Source organism: Seriola dumerili, unplaced genomic scaffold (genome assembly GCF_002260705.1).
Source record: "Seriola dumerili isolate Sdu_G_001 unplaced genomic scaffold, Sdu_1.0 BDQW01000129.1, whole genome shotgun sequence".
Taxonomy (NCBI): domain Eukaryota; kingdom Metazoa; phylum Chordata; class Actinopteri; order Carangiformes; family Carangidae; genus Seriola; species Seriola dumerili.
Window position 1 is genome coordinate 1,178,174 of NW_019174384.1, and position 23,105 is coordinate 1,201,278.

Below are 23,105 nucleotides of genomic sequence, written 5' to 3' on the forward strand. Positions count from 1 at the left end.
TGTGTCCCACTTCCTGTTCCTGTAGTCTCGAAATATCAGTTTGACTAAAGTCCCAACTCACTGTCTTCTGGAGCTTTCAGCTGCATCACACTGTCCTCACTAGCTGGATGGTTACAATTTCCTCCTTAACACTGTGTTCTGTCAGGCTGCGGTTTCTTAAAGAGAAACTCCTCTCGACTTTACTCCTCTTGCTGTAAATACATCGCCTGTGTGCAGCCACTGCTGTGATGTCCTCACGAGTCATACGAGTAAACAAGTCCTTAATGAAATGTGCAGTCGGTGCATAATACAGCAGTTAAGCATGAGAAACACTGGCATGTGCTGTGTGTGATGTCTCAGATGTAATGGAAGAAACACTAATGAGATACCAGTGCAGCCATGACTATACCATCACTAACATTAATGGCGGCTGAGCCACTTTCTAAAGGAATTTAATACCTGAGGAAATTCATGAATTGCATTGGCCATTATAGTTAAAACAAGATATGATAGAAGTGCAGTGACATTTCATTACCATCCTTGGCGTTACTAAAAAAAAAAGCAACTCCATCTGACGCTGCTAACATCACAGAAAGCTTGCCCTTGAGACAAGGAGGAGGGCATCCGCCCGTGTTTGCTACAAAGACCTAGAAACACACTGAGATGTTGCCCGTCCATACCGACAAAAAAACAAAAAACAAAACAGACAAAAAACACTGATCGTCTTCCAAAGACATAAAAAGCGCCAAAACAAACACAAAAAAAGAGAAAGAAACAAACATCTGAGGCAACATAATTATCTGTCCGTTGCAGATGTGCAGCGATTTCCCCTGTGGGATTGTTAATGTTAATCGGATTAGCCGAGGCATTAATACGTTCCCTCAGGCAGCGGCGAAGACGCAGGCATGTGGATATTTTTGCTCACTAGGTTCGAGTCAGTTAAGGGACACGGAGGACCCCATGGGAGACAGGGTGGCCCACATCCTCGTGTCTGCTGGAAGACGCCCGGCCGACCAAACACAGAAGAAAAAAAACAACAACTTCTGACTCAAACAAAGCTTGCTCCAGTTGATTCAGCTTTGCAAAGGGGAATGTGGTACAGCAGCAAATAACGGAAAGATGAGCGCTCAGTTGTTAATCTTAAATGCACACAGGGTGTTTTTTTTTCTTCATCTCTTCGCAGGATGGAGGAGCCTCTGAAAGCCTCGTTTCAGACCGTGCAGGAACAACAAAACTCGCCTCAAGCAGAGAGGTTAAAGAAAATATCTAAATAACAATGTGTGGCTGCTCCTCAGTGTATTCATTCTTTTTTTTTTTTTTACAAAATAGAGAGAGGAGGCGATAAAGAGATAGCAGGCCGGGCAGGCGCTGAGCAACTTGCTGACGCACATTTGGGTCCACGGGGACAGAAGAGGGCACAGGAAGACGAGTAAAAACGCACCAGGGAAAAACACAGCTCATGACTCCTTTTTAGATAAACTACAAAATAGCAGCTGGATCTCCGTCACGTGCCAGTTTAAAGCTGGTGTGTTGTTTTGTGAGGAGACAGAAACAGGGAGGGTGTTGTCCCCTCGAGGCCCAGTCCCAAACGATGCGAATGATGTCTCACGGAAAAAGTTTTCAACACGTTCACCAGTTTAGGCACTGAAGGTACCATACCCCAAAAAACACAACCTGTCCCCGGTAACTAGGAAGTACACACCTGCCTCTGACTGGCATTTCTGTCACCTGTCCTGAGAAATAAACCTGCATGGTGGTAAAACAGCCACTAAAGAAGCTCAAGTTCTAGTTCCAGTAACACAAAACCAACAATGTGCTCGCCCTGCACTCTCTGCTCTCCCCAGCTCATCTGATACAATAAGGTAAATTCCCATCCCTCCCTTTGTCCTCACTGATGCTCAAAGCAATGTCAATACTTTATACTTTATTACTTCATTTATATTTTAGTGCATTTATCATTGTCCTCAAACACTGCTACGACCCTCAGACCACGTGATGCTGAGGTAAAATTCATTAGCCACTCGCTCTGGCGCTGCACTTTCTATCGGGTTGGTTTCTGGGAAAAGTCTGGCCCTGACCCTCCGTCAGGTTTCTCTTAACGCCAGCGTGCATAAAAAGTAAGATCAGTTTCTACCCCTCCTCCCCTCCTTCTCTTTTGAAACCTTCCATTAATAATCAATGCTAAGTGCTGGGAATCTAGGGTTCAGCGCTGTGGGAAAGGAAAAGGATCGGGTGTTATTCTCGTACGTGTGTGTGTGTGTGTGTGTGTGTGTTGACGTGCATCCAAGAGTGTGCAGGAGTGCCCGTGAAGGGATTGAGAGGATCAGGGTGCTGCGTACCTCTCTAATGGACATCAATATCCAGGAGACAATTATCAACACACTTACTACTCTTCAGCCTGCCTCTCTCCCCCGTTTGTCTCGTCTCAGTTACAGCATGAGTAAAGGCTTCTGGAAATGCTGAGTGAGCGCTGCTCGCAACCTACCACCATTTAAAACTTGATGATTATTCAGGGTTTCAACAACATCAGAACAGTGGGATTTACATGTAGGAATGTTATTTTTTATTCTCAAATTTCAAGTGTCTCCAATACAAATTAAACAAACCACACATGACGTGTTCATTACAGAGCTTTGTAGGTGCTGGCAGGTGGAATTTAACACCTCTGGACAGTTAAGATAAGCTAAGCTAAGCTAACTGGCTGCAGCTTTACATTTACCACGGAGGCATGAACGCTTATGGATCATGAACAACTGGTTCTCTCTGGAAGTTCTAGTTGATGTTTTCTTTGATTTGAGTCGCCATTTTCTTAACGATGCGCACGGACTGCTGCAGGAGAGACATTAACCTGACAGCAGATGCTATAACACACACACATCAGAGGCTTCAGTAATGCTCTCATGAAGAGCGACTTGTAGGACAGTGACGAAGAAGGTGGGTGAAGGTGAAGTGTTTTGTTTGTGGACAACGACGGGACGCGACGGCTGCTGACGGGAACATCAGCTCCTCTCAGTCAAGTCAGGACACGTCACAGAACAGCTTGACTGAGAACAGCAACAGGTGTCCCGACAGGTTTACGTCTTTAACATGCAGGATCCAACGTTTTAGGATATCTAACGGTGATCAATGTTCTGCTGAAATAAGGAGTCAAAAAAAACAAAACAAAACAACAACAGACAAACACCCACTTACACGTTCAATCAACACTCGGTCACTTAATTTGCAGTTATCTTTCATTCCTAATCATCTCTCATTTCAGTGCCCACCAGCTGGCTCCACACACACACACACACACACGCACGCATGCACGTACGCACACACACACACAGCGTCAGTGGGCTGGTTACCCGCGAGAGAGTGTGTCCCTGTTGGTGCGACGCTGACGAAAGCCAGCCAGCTGTGGTGCGAGCAGCAGCTTTCCTGAGAGCTGTTCTGATGTTGGCTGCCTCTGAAGCTGTGTTTTTAATTTGGTTTTCAGTTATCTGATTATTTTGTCCCTTTGCAAAGGATTGTGGACAGTCTCCGCCCCTTATTGTTCCTTTTATACTGCAAAAAAAAAAAACTACTAAGGAGACAGAGAAGGGTTCGAGAGTAAGTGTGAAGTCAGCTGCTATGTTGTTTCACACTAAACTGACTTGTTTTGTTGCATGGTTACTACTTACAACTTTATTTAGTCGACCATAATTTAAAAACATTTTTGCCGAGAATTATGTTTCATTTGGAGAAAGAAAGAGACGTATAAGTTTTATTAAAAAAGATAAAAGACAACCTGTTATCATATTAACAAGCTAGCATCATCGCTCACTGCTATCAATAACATTTTACTGAGGTAAAGCTGGTTGTACCACACATAAGTATGGTCATAAATAACGACAATATCAACAAGCAAACACTTGTAGCACCATAGAGCAATGTTATATTATAATAATAATGCAGGTTTCAAAATTTTCAAAGATGTAAAAAAAAAAAAATAACTCAAATAAAAAATATTTTATGAAGGAGGGAAATAGATTCAGCACTTTTCTCAGGCCTCAAGGAAGCACAAAATGCCTTTTAGTGAGTATAAACACTGAATGTGAATTTTGTTTGTTTACAAAAAAAAACTCCCGAGGGCACCTTTAAAGTTTCTCAGAGAAGAAATTCCCACATGAGAAAAAGCAGCATAAAATCAAACACGTATTGATGTGTTTTAGTAATAACGATTACTGCGAAGCATGATAACTGACTGCGCCTGCCAGCTTCCTAATAAATGACGAATTTTTCCACAATCAGCGCGTGACACTTTCCTGACGAGCAGCTCAACGGTTTTTGTTTTGTGTTTGTTTTGCACTTGACTCATGTGAGATCAGCAACAGTCAAGGTCGAGATTTTTCAGGTTTTTGACGCACGCCGGCGGTTTCTTCAGACAATGGGCCGACAAAACGACCGAGATAAACGACCTTAACTGGAGTACGACGAAATGTAAACACAGCCGGCGTTAGTGCCTCAAACTTCAAAGTAACAAAAACCCAAACTCTGCCGCCTTCGAGTCCCCAAAGGCTTCATGTGAGGACGATAATACACCCACGACCAAAGTACGACGCCCATCCGGATGCTCCACAGAGCACACACAAATCATTTTGTGCTAGACTGCTTTAGATAATTAGCTCTCGCTCCAGGGCAAACAGGAGATATTCAAACAATAACACTTTAAAAAAAAAATAAAAAAAGGAAGTGGGTGGACTCTTTTATTAGAATAAAGCAGTTAGCAGGATCACACCAAAAAGCTGCCGTGTGTAATTAACTCGTAATGTGTAGACAATAAAAATGTAAATGTGTGAGTGCAGCGACGAAGAGGGTGAAAGCTTTAGGGATTGATCCCCGTTAACAGCGAAGGTCAGGGACTCGCAGGTTATCGATCACGCAGGATGTGAGACCTGTTTGTAACCTAAACAAATAATAAACAACACAGGTGAAATACACATTCGGCTCCTACAGTTGTGGTCATTTGATCCAGGTTGTGACAAATCACTCTGAGTTCCTGTTAAAAAATGTTAGACCTTTGTCATTTTGTCATCTCATATCAGTGCTGTACTGTTAATGCTAATGTTTTTAAGGATTTAGACCATGTTTCCCATAAGCCCTGCAACTTTCGCACTAATTTTGAAAACCTTCATCTGTCTGTTTTGTGACATAAAGCCATTTCCTGTTGAGCCCCCAAAATGTATTTTCCTGCTGAATCACACCTGAAGGTAGCCGCCACTTAACTTGCTCACATTCATTTAATCTATAAACAGATGTGGTCAGAACTTAATAAAGTTAAGACACTGATGCTGTGACCCAAATGGTTTTAATGCCTCTGGTAGATTTTCAAAATTAAGGTTTGAATGTTGAATTATTATCAGGGTTGGCAGCTGTGACGGCTAGAGGCGCAACCTCATACTAATAGAGCACTTACTGGAATGAAAATGTCAAAATAAAATATCATATATTAGTCATCTGTCTGTGATGCAGTATAAACACGTCAGTTTGTAGATCTGAAAACAACTAAAGCCCGAGTGCCGGAGACGTTGGCCGGCACCAGTCAGGAGAACAGACGGAGCTGAATTTCAGCCTTTTGTTATCACAGTTTCTTTGGAAACAGCTTCCAGCTAAAAAGGGGAGAAAAATGACTTTCAGCCATTTAGTGTGTCTGTCTCCATCTGAGTGGAGAATGGGATGGCGCAGCCTCGGGAATCATTCTGTCACAACAAAGCTCCCGTGCTACTTTTAATGTTTTGACATGAAATAGTGACAGCCATCCGGTCCGCCCATGCCCCGCTTTTTCTGGTCATCATCCTCCTGCTCTTCTTCTTCTTCTTCTTCTGCTTCTTTTTTAAAAATCTACAAAACACCTTCAGTATGAGAGAGTGGGAGGGAGCGCTGGTGAGTGGTGGGAGCAGAGGAGAGGTGGGGTGTTGTAATAGCAATGGATCCATTTTTATATGAAAGCCGACACTCACTGCCACACGGGAAGGGCAGCTTTCTGGAGGGAGGTAATGGTTTCTTCTCCTCCTGCCGCTCCCCGAGGTGAGCCGGGTGTAAATTACATCCAGCTTGGCCCTCTGCACAGCGAAGACCAGAGCTCGCCTCCCACAATCCCCCCCCCTCCTCATCACCAACTAGATCTTGAGGGATACACAAACGGACGTATCAGAGAGGGAATAACCTGCCTACATGTGTCGATGCTATCTCTCTCTCTCTCCTTCCGATCTCTTCTGCTTTTTCCATCTCCCGGCTCGTGTAGACAAGAAGGAACACTCCAGCTGCAGCAGTGCATCCTCAACTTCAACTCGGTGACCGTATGTTTTGGGAGACTCTTCAGCACTTTGCAGAGGGAGGAAAGGAAGCAGATGGGGGGAGGCGGGGGGAGAGAGAGAAGGGGTTGCAAATGCACACAGAAACCCTCCAGATCCACTTAAGTCAGATTGAAAGTGTCAGAACAGCTTGGATGGAAGGCAGAGCAGAGCAAGGGAGAGAAATGGCTGGCAGACTGTGTTTCATGGCCTGTCAGGTCAGGATACATTATCCCCTGGCCATACTGTTTCTCATTAGCCCCCTGATGTGCTGTGAAGCCCTGCCTGCCTGCCTGCCATGCATGGCGACGCCCCGCGTTGGGCTGAAGTGCCACCTTGGCCCCAGCTTGGCACCAAGACAATGCTGAGAGTGGACAGGTGGAAAGACACGGACGGAGGGACGGGGCAGGGGGGCGGGATAGCACCCCTAAGACTACTGGTTCGAAAAAAAGAGGTTTTTATTGAGCAGGACGCTCGAAGGATTAACAGAGGAAAACACTGCAGCAAAGACGCTTACAGCACAAAAGGTGCGGGCGGAATTAAAAATAGAAACTTGGCGATTACCACTTTCGCGTATGTGTTAACTTTTATGAATGCACAAGCAGCAGAGCGGGAGGCGTGACATGTCTCACAGGGGGAGAGCATGAAGGGAGAGAACGACGACTTAGTGGCGTCTCTGGGGCAGACTGCACTGGTGCACACACAGATGGGTTGGGAAGGAGAGAGGAGGAAGATAAGTCTCGTACGGTGTGTTTACATGCATTTGAATAGCCTGGTTGTTACAGGCTCACTGCAGCACCTTGACTACACATCAAATAAATGACAAACTTGATCTGGAGTTCTGCCGGAGAAACCTGAATTATTGGTTTATAATGTTCTGTAACACTGAACGTCACATACAAAAACTAAAATAAATACATTTCCACAGCCTTATTCTGTTTCCTGCCATTAACCTTTTTCTTGAATACGTACTCAAAGTAAAGGTCTGTCGGATACGGGTAAAGCAAACACGAGTAATTGGACTGTAACTGTGAGAAAAGAGGACGATTTTGTCTCTTCTCCCAGCTACTGTGACACATGAGCTGCAGTTTAAACAAAATGAGTAGAATCATGTTTAATTAAACCCCCTTTTTGTTTAGTTTTTTGGCATTTTCCACCAATCAGAGTGTCTTTTGATAAGTTGATACCAGGTGGCACCACAATGCAACGCCTCGTGATTCATCACCGTCGCCCGACCGTAAGGGGGCTGGTGACATCTGAAAAACAAAAAACAGGTAGCAATAGCAATCCAAACTCTGTCACTTAGCTCCAATCTGAGCTCCGAGCCTCGGACCATGACGCCGCAGGAGGGCCGATCCCACGATATGTACCACGGGTGCCTGACATGAGGCCAAGTCCGACCGCCCGCGCGACTAAGGGGGATGTTTTTCCGGCTTGATTATGAGCGTCAGCCCACGTATAGCGCCTCTAGGTCCCCCCAGCAGCGTCAATAAGAAGCTGCAAAGAGACAAACGCAGGGCTGGCGAGCTAATCCCGGGATCACATTGTGAATCACAAATGTGTGTCCGCTCTCCCTCTCTCATCTCCACAGCCAGACGGAAATAGCCGGCTTTGGCACTGCCATAATTTTGCCTCTCTCTCCTTCTGCACTCCCTGCACCTCCGTCCTCCCCCTTCATTTCAAAGCAAGGAGGGTGAGGAGAGAAGCGGGGAGGGGGGGTGGGGGGGTGGCTGAAGTTATTGCATGTGACACACTCGGGAGAGAAAAGGAGGGGAAAAATTGCATTACTCCACAAAGCAGAATGCCATGGGAGCAGGATGAGATGTATCTCCTGCTGCTTAATAACAGTGGAATTATTTAAAATAGAAGCAGCGGCGGCGGTGGAATATTTCTGAATCTATATTTAGATTGGGAGTGATGCGTCTCACCCTCGCAGCCGCGGCTCATTCGCAGGGGAGACATGGAAATGCATCAGGGTGGAGATCAATCTAGCGCGCCGCGCAGAGGCATGCAGGGAGATGCTGTTTTCACATGATCAGGCCGAGATGTTTTATCAAAACGAGATCAGTCGTGTTTCACGGCGACCCGTTTCTGCACGGCGGTACAGAGTAATCCAACACTCAGCAGTGAAAGTGTAATCTCTAAACAAGGCAGGGTTTAGAGAGTAACCTACAAAGTTAGGTTCCCTTTGTACAACCTCTATTTTTAGCATCCGCTGCCATCGCCACAACAGCAAGATACAGGAATATCATCTCCTATTCATTCATTCACTAACCGATAACCTGACTCCCCAGCTTACCTTCACTCTGAAGATTTCAAACATTATTACTTTCCAGGACCTTGTCGCAGCAAATGGCATTGATTAGCCGGCTCTAAATCAGTTGGCTTTAATTACACGTAGCCTGCATTGCTTTGCTAAGCATATAGCTCCACATGATTGCAGCTAAATTGCAATTAGCCGATGCCCCCCGAGCGCCGAGGAGGAAGACGTAATGGTGGATTCATGTAAATCAATGGCATGTGGGTGTTGGACAGAGTCTGGTCAGCTGCAGGAATAATTAGCTGCTGCAGAAGATGGTAAACAATGTCAAGGTTTCTGTTTGTTTTTGTTTTTTTTACTGGTGCAAAATTACACTGATTGATTTTCACTGATTAAAGTAGAGAATTACATAATAATGAATTGAACTGATCTATTACACTCTATAATCATCCATTTTTTGGTGCATTAAATGGAGCAAGAATCTCAGTGTCGAATAAAGTGAAACTATCACGATGTAAAACCTTAAAAGGCTGCTAGTATGAAAAGTGCATGTGTACTAATATATGTGTAACATGATGGTTCCATTTTCATTGAAGGATCATTTACTTTCCTGGTCAATTGATTTTTTTGCTTGATAAGTCATTAATCAATTATGTACCAGCAGGTCTGATGGAGTTTGTGTCGAGGATAGACAAATGTTCAAAAGGTTAAGGATTTAAATTTTAATGGAGTTTATTTTCCGCGCCGGTCTGAATGAGCGCGGTCCGTATGAAGCAGCATGAGTGGCTGGTCAACAGATGGTCGTGTTGACAGGCTGCTGAGTTCATTGGCCAGCTCTGTGTACAGTTAGCAGGGGGTCACCAACAAGCCCTTGGATGTTTGTCTCTGCCAGTCCTGTTTCATCACACGTACACCTTGACTGTGAAAACCCTGCTTATCACAGCTCCATACTGCTGTCAAAAAAACCCCCCCAAAAAACCCCCCAAACGGTTTGATTTATGAACCGAGGTTTGCACTATCTGACAAGGCAAACAATCCTGCTCTGTGCCGCTGCTGCAGATATGAAACTTTGTTCGGAGCTCTGATTCTGTTTTAGATGAATGAGCGACAGTGTGAACTGAAGGTCAGACTGAATGCCAACCTTCAGTCAAGGAGAAGAATTTTTTGTTTGTTTTCGATGCTCAAAAGGAGCGCGGCATGAACATTATCAGCGAATACGTCAAGAAATGAGCACATGAAAGGATGAGAGTCTGCGCGAGCGTAAGCACGCTAGCACGCACGCACGCACGCACGCACACACACACACACACACACACACACACACGAAAGTGACATACCGGAAAGTAGAGAAGCAGAGCTCCACACAGGATGGCCTCCAGCAGGACTAGACCTGATGCTCTGATACTCTGACAAAAAAGAAATAAACAACAAACATTACACCTCTAATTTATCCATCATATCTTAAACATGCTTTAATTGATTTGTTTGGACACTTGTTATTATGCAAACGTGTTAGCAAACAGTTGCTTATTTACACATCCAGCAAATACGGAGCAACACTGGATCCTAAAACCAAAACACATTAGCTGAAAGACACTAAAACACATTGTAAAGCTGAGGAGAACTTCAAAGTCAGGTGATAATTCCCTGTGGAGAAACATCACAGTTTACATCACAGTTAAGCATTTGATCCATTGTTTATATAAAAACATTGATTAGAGCAGCTTTGATTTATATGTTCATGTATGTATGTAAGATCTTATGCAGAAAGTCCGATTTTTTTAAAGTATAGAAGATAATTCATGGTGTTGGTTTGCAGCATTTTAATCTCCAAAATCTATATATGTATCTTAAAGTGCCCGTCATACTGCAGGAGGTTTAAACAAGTCTAAAACAGCAGGATATTGTAATAATCCTGGAGGATTTAAAAGGAGGGAATGTAGCTTTCTTCTTCGCTGGTTGAAAGAGAACAAAGCACAATGAAAGCTCCTGCCTCGAGGACTTTTTATAGCCGGGTTCACCATCTCAGGCGCTATCTGTGCACCTCTTGTGGAAGATATTTAACAACGAATTCTCCTCTAATTGACAAGATGCTTGAGGGGGCTTTCAAAAGGGCAGAGGACAGCTGTGCCAGCCGTTTAAAAATACACACAAAAGGCAACACAAACCACTAGCCTCATGTTAATCTTGTTTAAAATATGAAAAGAATAAATTAAATCTGCAACCAAAATGAATTTGTTTAAGAAAATGAAGTGTTTTTATTTATCAGAAAGTCTGTGAAGAGCTCTGAAACTAAGCTCTTAAATTTAGTTTGACGAGATTAATGGGGATTACATGAATGGTCTCTAAATTATAACAAAACCCTGGAGTATCTAAAACGCTCATCTGCTTTATTAATGGGAGCGAGACTTTGTTTGACTCGGACTGATATAATGGCAGCGTCTTCAGGTGTGTGTGTGTGTGTGTGTGTGTGTGTGTGTGTGTGTGTGTGTGTGGGTGATAGAGCAGCGGGACGATCAATGAATGACATCATCAGCCAAGTATGAAACTACAAATCAAATCAACCTTTCTCACTGACACATTTCACAATAAAGATAGATTAGATAAATAATATGATATGAATGTGTTATCTTGAGAAACTTGTGTGTCTTTGTCTAAACCGTAAAAGTTGAATTGGTCAGTGGCCTGATGTATGAATCAGAGTTAAGTGCTTTTCACAGTCGTTGTCAAGGTGCTGACGTTGAGTTGATCTGTGGTGTCTGAGCCGTTTGAAATTATTTCAAAGCTTTATTGTGACCACCCACATATGGATTCGCTCATTTATTCATCCAAAAGGCTTTGATGACCATATGGCCCAGAAAACATCAAACACACAATGACACGATGTTGTAACGGTGAATTGGATGTGTGTAGGTCTCTCGTCCGCACTGCTGAGTTTCTAAAACTTTTGCTCTTTATGGTGACAAAACAAATCCCCTAAAAGCTGAACATGGCTAATGCAGTAATACAAAAGAAAAACCAGAGCCTTAGTGCTTCAGTAACAAGTCGAGTCCTGACTATTACTGACTATATATATGTTAATCTCTGATATGAGCGCGTCATACCGCTTACCTTATTCCGGCGAAAATGGTAGATGAGCACCATGCTAATGAAGACAATCAGCATGCACAGGCTCTGGAAGGAGAGCACCGCCATGCGAAGAGCGCCGTCCTCTCGTGCAACACAGGGGGTGTCGTCCTTACAGTAGGCGCAGCCCTGCTGGCACGGCAGGCAGTCGCTGGAGGACCCCTCGTCCGCGTTGGGACCGCTTTCTGCAGCTTTTCCCTTTTTCCCAATCCCTGTTAAAAGTGAAGAATGTGGAGTAAATAAGGTGTTTAATTCCAAACATTCAAGGCGAACAATCATCTGCAGATTTATTTTAAGGTTGTAAAAAGGTTGAGAAAAGGTTGGAAAAAAAGTTATCTAAAAGTAATGGATGTACAGTTAAAATGCCCAGCTTCTACTTTTATTCTATTAACATCAATTATAAAATTAAATCATATGAATTTGAAATGTGATTGATGGTGTCATTGAAGTGGTATTTCAGTCCTGGCTTTGGAACGACACGACTCTGGGGCAAATAAATCCTACTTACTGTCACCTTTGAGCCGTGAATCATCTCAAGACCTTTTCCTTATAGAAAACTTTTCTGTTTCTTTTCTGACCTTTAAATCTGCAGTTCCAGACACATATCGTATCACATGTTGTCATGCAGTTTCTATTTTTTCCACAATGTTAATTCAGTCTTTGTTCATCAAGTTTTATTTATTTATTTATTTTTTACAGAGAATAGAAACAGATTGTAAGTTTCCATGTTTCTGAATTTTCCTCCGGCTCTGTTGAGTCCTGTATTAAAAGATAAAGGAGATCAAGTTCTTCTATGACAGGCTGAAGCTTCCCGAGTATATATATACGCTCATCCCTCCCTGACCTTACAGGGATTCATCGACATTGTGTCAACACACGGGAGATGGATCCATATGTGTGAACATGAAAAGTCAACACCGCTACACCTCGTTCAGTCACCGGCATATCATACAAGGCTGATGATTGTGGGAAAAAAAAGCAGAGAGGCATGTCTGCACTCAGTTATTTTATCCTGACAAGGACGGGGACGATGCGGGAGTCTATATACAGAGCTGATTGGCTGAAATCCTTAAAAAAATAAAAAAATAAAAATCGAAGGCCACTAAACCACCGACTGCTCCTAAAGGAGTGACAAGTGGAAGAGTTTGGTCACACTGACTTACGGTAAACTAAGGTAAAAATAACAAATAACCAGCCAAACTCAGGGGACAGCAAGAAGCTAGTGGACTTGTTATTGGTTTGTTTAGAAATCCCCTGAGAGATGCCCATATGGTTGGCTAGATAACAAATGGTGGACGTATATATGGAGCTTTTATAGAGGCTTTATTGGAAACAGCCATTGTCTCAGAGATTTGCAGGGATTTTTGCCTTTAAAAAGAAACTGGCCTATTTTTCAAAGCTATGACTCTGCACATCATTGATCCCTTCAAAAGGACTACTTATCTCCGTAGCTGTGAGTCATATCCTTTAGCTCATTCTCACTGGTTTGTGGCACCAACATCTGAGTGACAGTCAGAGGAAGCTTAGATGCAGCAACTTCTCTCTCTCGTATTTATATGCAAGATCCACAGTGGAAGATCACTGGGAGACAAAAGGAAAGTGAGTTGCACTGGTTTTCTCTGCAAAGGAGTGTCAAGGATGTCCCCTTGTGGATTAACAGGCTTGTTATTGGCCCCATGGTGGGCCAGACTGCAGCAGTACGCCTCACTAACAGGCTTGCCTCTCTTCTCTATTATTGTGCTCTCGAATACACACACACACACACACACACACACACACACACACACACACACACACACACACACACACACACACACACACACACACACACACACACACACAATGAGCTTTCATGCAAACTTGCACACACGAACACGCAGCTCAGCAAACAGCACAAGCTGAGGAACAAATTGTGGAGCCTTTTTGCTTCTCTGCGCATGAAGGGGAATATTTTAGGGTTAAAAAAAATAAAATAAAAAATGGGCGCAGTAAAAATAAAAAAAATAAAAAACGATGTAAAAATGAGGAAGTGAGGGGGGAAAAAGGGGCGAGAAGAGGGTAAAACTGAGATAGACACAGAGGAACACGGTGTATGAGGTGTGAGTGGGATGAGACGGGAGGGAAAGTGGATTTAAATGAAAGCACGGCGGAGAGAGTGATGGAGGCCAGGTGAAAACCACTGGGGTTCTGTGTCTGCAAAAGCCTTTTTTAATTAACTCACAGCAGACAGAATAAACTGGGAGAAGTAACTACCATTAAAAAGATATTTCCCATCTTGAACCTGATTAGCCTCCCCAGGTACCGAGGCTACTTCAATTTACAGACAGGGCAGTAACACGCGTCCCTTTCATTAGCACAGTTATAAAATTGGGATGTTATATAATGTAATACAGGAGGTGAAGATATGGCTCTGCTGCCAACAGCTGATGGTCAACTTTGAAGCTGAGTCAGAAAGGTGATCTCATAGCATTCTGTGAAACGAGCTCAAATTAATTTATCTCAAATTAGTTATAAATTTGCACCACTGACGCACATTATCAACTATTATAGGTCCTCCATCTTCCATCTTGTAGACCCTGTGTCAAAATCTAATAATCAATTGATTGTGAATTTTGGCAATTCGGCTTAAATAATTATTTTAAATTATTGATCAATTATCAAGATTTTCTGTAAAGTGCCTATTCAGGACTCTACAGTACTGGTTGGTTTGTGGATGCCTGGGGAAATAATGCAGCTGTCGGGGTTTAAGGTATTTGCCAATAAAAACAAGAACAGTTTGACAAAATAATAACCGAAGGCTCATTTACTAGGTGTTTCCAGGGCTTTCAACCACACCGCATGGACTTCATCAACAGAGTGGACCCTTTAAGTGTAAACTGTTTTGTCAAAGCCAGTTCAGTTTTCCTGGTGTCACATGATCTTGACATAATCTGCTTTCAGGCACATTGATGGAGCCTGAAATTGATTATATATATAAAAAATGGTTAGCACTTTATAACGACACAGTGATAAAATACTATTGTTTACCTGTGATCAATAAAACGTCATTTATTTGTCGTTGACTCACGTGTAAAGCCGTTGACAGCCACTCTGTTGGGGTGGTAGAATCCTTTCTTGCAGTGGCACTTGTACTTGTCTAAGACGAATCCATGACCGTGGATCGGCAAACACTGTGAGGAGGAAGAAAACAAACAAACATATACATCAACGACACAAAGACGAGAAAATGCAATTTATACTCGTATTTCCTTGATAATAAATAAGCCACTTAAATCCAACATTAACACTGAAAGGATTTCAAACTGACTGATAAGAAACCATAAATATTTTTTAAAAAAAGCAATTAAAATATGCCAACACTAAACCAAAAGTACAGGCTGTAGCTGAAATTCAGTGAGCAGGGTGTGAGATCAAATGTTTTGTGAGAGGGACAAGGGTTCAATAATTATTTAAGTTGTGAGATTCCTCGCGCCTTCTCGCCGTTCAATATTAAATTAGCGAAGCCTCTTCCATTCGATTGAAAGTCTGATAGGAAACAGACTGAGGGCTGCTCAGGAAAAACACAAGGGGTGTCGGGGGGCAGCCATGGGCAGACTTTGCGTGCTGCTTGCCAAATTACAAGATATAATTAATGTCTAAATTAAGAACAGACTTCTTTGCATGATTAAAGCGGAACCATTAATTCGATTTCTTATGGGAAATGAGATTCCATATTCTCTTCTGTAGGAACACATTCAGGTCATTGACACAAACCTTCAATTTATTTTTTCTCACTCGTTCTCTGTTTCTCAAACTATATAACAGTCTTCTTCTTTTCTTTTTTTTTTCTCCCCCCCCCCCACACAACGTGAGCAAGTTTTTCTAAGCGGAGATGATAATGACTTATGAATCCCAAGGAACGAACGAAGGGCCCAGAATAGCAACGGTACTTCAGCTGACACTTGACACGCTATGAAGTGTTTGTGACCTGACTGCGAGATCTCGAGGCGAGGCCAGTGGCGGTGTCTAAATGAAGCACCAGTCACTGTGATGCTCTTCACAGCGGACTGGACTCTGCACATCTTAAGAGGCAGCTATTTCTGACTGTCTCTCAAGGTCCTTGGTGAGGTCTGAATGTGTTTTTCAGTCTGAGAGAGTGTAGCCCCCCCCCCCTTCAGTCAAAGCCTTGGAGAGGTCGGCCGGGCCTCAAAAGCACAAGGTAATTACCAGGTTACTATTCAGCGAACAAGTTCCTCAAACAAATTCCACCGAGGAGAACGAAGCATTTAAAGTGGCACTACAGTAATCTGTCGGAGACGCCTCCTCCTTGACTGCCTTGAAAAGGATCCTTTTGATCTTAAGATCGTAAAACCTGTGCACTTTCCCATCTCGACTTTATCAGTGTGTCATCCCTACACCACCTAAAAGACAAGAGTTTTTTCATTGTATGTATTTAAAATATATCATATATAAAGATGTTTTGAATATGTCCACCATCAGATTATATCACTCATATCGACAATGGGGCAAAATACTTTGTGTAATGTAAAAGAACAATAACCTTGAATGTCGTTCTCACTGACCGCTTAGGAAACAGTTTACAACAGGCAGCTGTAATTCAACACATCCTGTGGGTGTCAAAGTGTGGGCTACATGTTATTTGTGCAAATAGGAAGAATGTGCAGAATAGATGGTCCACTCAGTTTGATTTAAACTACTGACATGTGCATTCCTTCATATAAAAAAATAAAAAAAGCTTTAAATGAGCACTGTGTTGCAACGTGAGTCAGGTAACTGATTTCATGTTTGATTTCGCAATAGCTGTCTCCTCAGGACAGGTGGAGCATGCTGCAGCTACTGCCTGCCACTGTTAATATGCCCACCGCACAGAGACACCAGGACAAACAGCCAAAGACAGGTGTGTGTGTGTGTGTGTGTGTGTGTGTGTGTGTGCGTGTCTGTGTGTGTATTTTTCATGTGTGTGACAGGGAGAGCCAGGAATAGCCCTGGCAGTGCATCCTGCACTCCTGCCTGCTGCGGTGATTGATGCGACGACTCGGACGTGGACTATGTTGAACGGGGAAGCAGCCAAGACGGCGCAGCCCTGCCTCCCAGCTACCTGCCATCAGTCACATGTGATCTCAGCGGCAGCGGTCCAGCCTGGAGCCAGACTCATATCAATGGGCCATAAAATGAAGCTTCTGAACCAGACCTGTCTCTGAGGATGTGAGGGGACGTGTAGTAGTGGGGCTGCATGAATATTTCTGTTTAGAGTTAGTTTCTTTTCACAGAAAGTTCTCCCAAAAATATTAATTAAAAAAAAAAAATGAAAATACTTTTTTTTTAATCTTATAAAGGAGCCAATTTAAAGATACCCTGGGGAATCTTTGACTGCTATAAGTGCAAGTATGTGAGCAATGTGATTCACATTCCTCCCAATAGCGTCATATTATTCCACAGTTTAACAAGATGCAAGGAGGAAAGAAGCTGCATGCTCCCAAACACGGATGTAAACAATGTAGGTCTTAAAGAAAATGCATCCAACTTGTTTTATAAGGCTGCAAACAAGGATTACTTTCATTATTGATTAATTTTTACTAATTATTTTGTTTATTAATCTATTAACCATTTGGTCTCTGAAACTTAACCAGCATCATTATAAAATACTATATAGGTCTAATATGATACTTTACAGTAGATTTCAGTCAAATATACACAACATACAGCTACATCTGTTCTGATTGCAAGACAACCTACTAGTTTGAATAAAGCACACACAGGCAGTGACCTACTTCTATATGCCTGACATATGCTATTAATTATGTTTGATGATGTTCTGTTGATAGCTACTCGGGCGGCCATATTGTTCTTTCCATAATGAGCTGAAGGCGTCAACTGTGCTGGCAGAGAGCAGAAATCACATCGAATTAACTGATAATTAATTAGGTCTATATGATTGGGAATAATGCGTTTGACTGCACACAGTCTCTAACGGTTGCTTCTGATAAGGTCTGACATGGTTGCCCTTTAAAACTGATAATTTAACTGTAACATGATGGTGTCACCCACATCACCTGTGGGTGTGGAGGTAAGTAAATGCAATCTACATCATTCATTCTTTATGACAGTCACATGTGAGAGAGACACCCAGAGTTTGTACTGCGGTGTCTCCGGCACCCCAGGTTTCCCCACCAGCACCGCTCGTTGTTGTTTACATCCCAGCTGTGGCGGCTGTCAATCACACACACACTCTGACATGCTAATTGCCATGGTGACGTGTGTGACCGCGAGCGAGAGCCTTTTTATCGAAGTGCGTCACGCTGTCAGACCAGCATGGTCTGCCTGCAACAGAGCACTTACACCAGGCCGCAGGACTCAGAAATAGACACAACACACACTCACTCTCTCTGTCTCTCTCTCGCTCTCTCTCTCTCTGTCTCTGGCTTGTATGAAATCTCTTACACCAGTGCTGTTTGTAACATGAAATCAGATTTTAATCATTAATGCTGTCTTGGTGACAAAGCAGGAACCAGAACCCCAATTCTGCACTGATCTGAAGTAAGTAGAGGAGGGAATAAAACATTGCCAAAAGTATACGGACACCCCGGTCCCAGTGTTTACTCTTCACCTGGGGCTGTTTCTCATAATTTGGACAACACCCTTTATAATTCCAATTAAGGGAAATCTAGTGACCCCTTAAAATCCACCCAGGTTGTTCCATTTGAATTATTTCTACGTGGCTAAATGTGCAAAACTAGATATTAGAAAAAACAGAAAAACACATCTTGTATAACTGAACTACATTCTGCTACGTTTTTTTTTTTTTGCCTTTCCTATCCTGTGAATCATCTCACTTACCCTCAGATTCCTCCTGTGAGCCACTGCTCAACACAATAGTGTGCTTCCAACTTTGTGCCAAAAGTTTGAGGACAGGCCTGTAACTAAAATGTTGGATGGGGAAATGGGAAGTGGCAGTAGAGAGATGACAGGAGGTGAGGAGAGAGGGTGGCTGGGTGTCCACATACTTTTGGCCTTTTTAATTATAGAATCAGTGAAATCTAAATGCCTCCTCTTTTACCATGGGTATAGACTTTATAATATACATTTTAATATGTTTTCTAAATCTTTCTGTGCCATCTAATTTTGTAATGTTTTTGTAAATAGAGGGGAAGTGAATCACTCTACTTTCATTCATATTCATTTTGCTGTATTTGATAGAATGAATTAGTTTGACCCCAGATGACACTAAGAATTTAGAAGCAGACCATCTTATAGTCATTGTAGTTTATTGGTGGTGCTGTTTGAGTGATGGCTACTAGATTCCAATTATTGGCTCCCTTTTTTTCGTTATAACTTGGGGGCTATTCTGGGAGCCATACCATTGACCCTGACCCTACTGTGTGACCTCTGAACTCCACATTGACAGTGAATGTGGATTAGCTTTGAGCATGGAGAAGCCTGGGACATTTTTATTTACTCAATTTGGTGCAGCAGTGTCACTTTCTTTGTGGTTGATGAAAGGTTTTATTTTGGAAAATACATTTCCTCTACTGTGTCGTGTACTCGTGTGTGACAGATGTCAAACCGAGCTAAATTTAAGCCGTGGCTCGTGCATGATATTACATCATGAGATACAGATTAAATTCAATGTAGCTACATATCTACAGTGCATCATTGCATTAATGTACACGAGGCTGCGGGAACGACTGCACACGCTCTTCGTTTTTTCTCTTTCTGCCGACATCAAACACAGCAGTTCTCCTCCATCACCCCTCTGTGACACGAGGCAGGGGAATAAAAAACCAACTCCGAGAGCAGCACTAATTGATGCAGAGGCCAGGCGTCTTCCACCTGACCAGGAAACTAGGAGCTAGCTCAATTCTTCAGGCTAATTAGGGCCTGCCGAGGACTCTCCCTCTCTCTCAAATAAGCCCACGCTCTTCCGGTCCAGCACAGTGCCTAATCAACCACTAATAGGCCTCTGTAGATATTTCCAATGATCCTACAGAGTGCAACATAAACCCCGAGGAAAGCTTATCATCCAGTAATTACAGATTGAACTATAGGATGCACAGAAAGGAGGTTAGAAGGAGAAGACTTGGCTGGAGGGCAATTTACTCTGCACATACAGTGCAGTTGTGTCTGTGCAAGTGTTTGCATGCGTGTGTGCAGTGTGCTGTAAACTGCCAGCTCAGGATCTGTGTGAAGGCACCAGGGAAATTAGACGACAAGCTGGTTTTGTTTTAAAGGGAGAGAGAAAAACACGACGCGCTGTACATGTTGTGTTAAACACTGAAACACCCTGTTGCGATTCTTTCCATGACACTTGGCCCAGTGAAATTTGTAAATAAATAAATGAAATAAATGCTTGTGTTACATTAAGATAATATAATATAGGAGCTGTCCAAAAAGTACCCTCAGAATGGTTGAATTTTATTTCTAGTTTATTACTATATCCCAAAATCCACAACTATATCTAAACAAATAAATAAACTCCTGGTTGGACGGCCACTCGCTGCATGTCCAGAAGTAGTAGTGGAGAAAAAGAATTACCACATTAAAGTGCATTATAAAGTGTATTAAGTCTTATATTAAGTAAATGACATAACCTAACCCTGTCCTCTGACTAACTGCCTGTCATTGAGAATATAAAGAGTACAGTAGGTCCCAATGGTTCACCAGTTAATGCTTCATGATGGATGGGCCCATAAGTTAGAGGAGCAAGACCGTGAAAAGTATATCACGGTTTGTGTGAAGCTGTGTGTGTGAGAGAGAGGGCGAGAGTGAACGTGACAGAAAGAGGGAATGCAGGGAGACTTTTGACGTCAAAATATCTGCTTCAGGCTGGGATCGTACTGATTTTTTTCTTTTTTTAAGATGTCAAGCAGGGACTGGGATAAATAAATTGGTCCTGGGTCTGGCTTAAACCAGAATTGCAGCCCTGCGCATCGCTCTCACTCAGTCATACAGACAAAAACACACAGACACAGCCTATACACAGTGAGAGCAGAGACACTGCAGAGAGCTGGATGGCTGTGTGTCTGCGCTCAGAGGGACAGCGAGACAGCCAGCCAGGCCTTTAAACGAGGTCAACCAGCAGGAGTTAGCCGGAGCAGAGCTGCCCGGGCAGTTGGGCCTCGCTTTGGGCGCCGTCCAAAGACCAGAGCCTAAACACCAGTGAGATAAACACTCGGGCCTAGAGGGAGCTTAACATTGCCATCAAGCTGGGACAAGTAAACACATACAGCTCCTTAGTGCACACAACAGACGCCGCTGGGATATTGCTTTCATAATCATTTTCACAGCTTATGTTAGTGTCAAAGTGAACTGGCCGTGCACATATTTATTCCCTGCACACACAAATAAAATGCACAGTAACGCTGACTCTCGCAACTTGCAGTGGCCGGCAAAATAGACGCACACCACTCATACGCATATGAGCGTAATCGTGCACAAAGTTTTAAGACATCCTCAGAGAAGCGACCGGGGAGCAACGTGTCACGGGTGATGAAGGACGGTCCGCTGACCCTACACTTCGACTCTCCTCATATACAGCAAACTGCAAATAACCATTTTTCTTCTCGTTTGTGAGTTCATAGTTCAGACTAAGGGTGTCATTTTTTATTCGATACACAAACTACCCTTTGAATGTGGGAAAAAGTTAAATATTCCATCCTTAATAACCTGTTCACATCTCAGATTCTCCATAGCAAGCCAAGACACCTGAAGAAGCTCAGACTAGGACTGACGACTCTTTCATCTGATCCTCCTGGATACCTCCCTGTGGAGACATTCCTAGACAAGTCCAGCTGGGAGGAGACCCTGTGGGCAGACCCAGAACACACTGGAGGGATTATATATCCCAACTGGCTTCAGGATCTCCCTGGAGGAGCGAGAGGATGTGCCAGAGGAGAGGGATGCCTGGGCCATCATGTTTATAGCTGCTGCTACCGTGACCTGGATCCAAATAAGTGATGTAAAACGGATGGATGTTCCAACCCGTCTTGTTTTAAGCACCTTGGGTAGACAGCAGGGTGAAGCCAGGTAACTTCTGTGACAGTAAACATAGCCGCTATTAATCTCTATCTTTTTGTCGGTGTCCCGCGCTCTTTCTTTGCCTATTTCTATCCTCTGTAAGCACGCTGCTGTGCTCATTTTACATCCAATCTCATGGGTCCCTAGACAAATGTTACCTCTACATTCCTCTCTTTTCCCATCCTCCCTGGACCGAGTGTTTGCTTTCTGCCTCGGTTTACGGTGTGCTGCTGCTGCTGCTGCTGCTGCAGCTGGGCAGAGCGGATGTAAGACTTTGCCCGGGGGCGAGTGTATTCAAGTCTTCAAAGTGTTTCCATGTAAATTCAGAGTTTCACCATTATCCACAGAGCCAATTAGCGGGACAGTGGTTAAGGAAGGTTCTGCACTGCCAAGGGCCGGGAGCCAACGTTAAAACCAGAAGTGTCCTGTGATCTATCGTCCCTCTGCGATATGGCCAACAGCCCGCAGCCTTGATGTTTCCATCTCCAACAACCCTGAGGAGGCCGGGCCGCGGGACACGGAGCATCGTCGCTGTGTCCAATGGGAATTTTGTATATTAGTGGTTTCATGTATTGGAAAATGAGTAACATGTATCCTTGGATGACAGCATATTTTTTTTGGGTACTGAATGATGAAACAGGAAGTGTTACATAAAAAATATTCTCAAGTATTGTGACCCAGACATGACATGCTACTGTTTGTGTTGCTACAAAAACATTTAAAGGTCCCATATTTTAGATACTGTATATTTGTGGATTTTAAGAACCAAAAATGCCTAAAAATCTCAGAGTAGTTTTACATCTCCTCTCTCAGGCTTTTCTCCGGAGCTCTAATAACAACAGGTCGGTGAGCCAATCAGAAGAGAGGAGGCTCCAACAATGAAAACTTTTACAAACTGTTTCCAAGATGTATCAGTCCATCCATCTGCCATGCTGCAGACGTATCTACATCCCTCTTTATCCTTGAGAAACTCATTAATCTTTCTTTCTACAGTGGAAAGAAATCCACATTTATTGCCTTTTTTCTTTTTTTTCCCTGAGTAGATCTTACTTCCTACCCGAGGAGGGTTGAATCGAGGCTTTGCTGTAGATGGATGAGAGGTGAAATGTCTTCATCTACAACCAAGTCCAGTCTCTCGATGCAACCCTTCTTGGACAAGCGTGACCTGGATGACTGAGACAGCTTAATCACTACAATGCTGCGTAATTCACCCAGCACAAAAGGATTTGCTAAAATTGAAGGGTGAATTTAAGTCTGCTGGTGCACAGCAGTATTCTATTTCCTTCCTATCAAGCACCCTTATCAGCTCTGAAGCATAATCACAGCTTTGGTGCGATCACTGTAGATAATTAGCAATTACCCTATTTATAGGCTCCTGAACATACTCTAATAGGCAACGTAGCAAGGAACGT

The 23,105-nt window shown here is 43.2% G+C and overlaps 1 protein-coding gene across 1 annotated transcript in view; it reads right to left on the minus strand.

Moving 5' to 3' along the window:
- The window catches only part of gpr158 (G protein-coupled receptor 158), a 53,625-nt gene that overhangs the window by 10,022 nt on the left and 20,498 nt on the right, over positions 1–23,105 (minus strand). Inside the window, exons 3-5 of the mRNA XM_022748789.1 lie at positions 14,747–14,849; positions 11,665–11,891; positions 9,891–9,959 (exon numbers count right to left, since the gene is read on the minus strand). Of these exons, the coding sequence (XP_022604510.1) occupies positions 9,891–9,959; positions 11,665–11,891; positions 14,747–14,849 (399 nt within the window). The remainder of the gene's footprint in view (positions 1–9,890; positions 9,960–11,664; positions 11,892–14,746; positions 14,850–23,105) is intronic.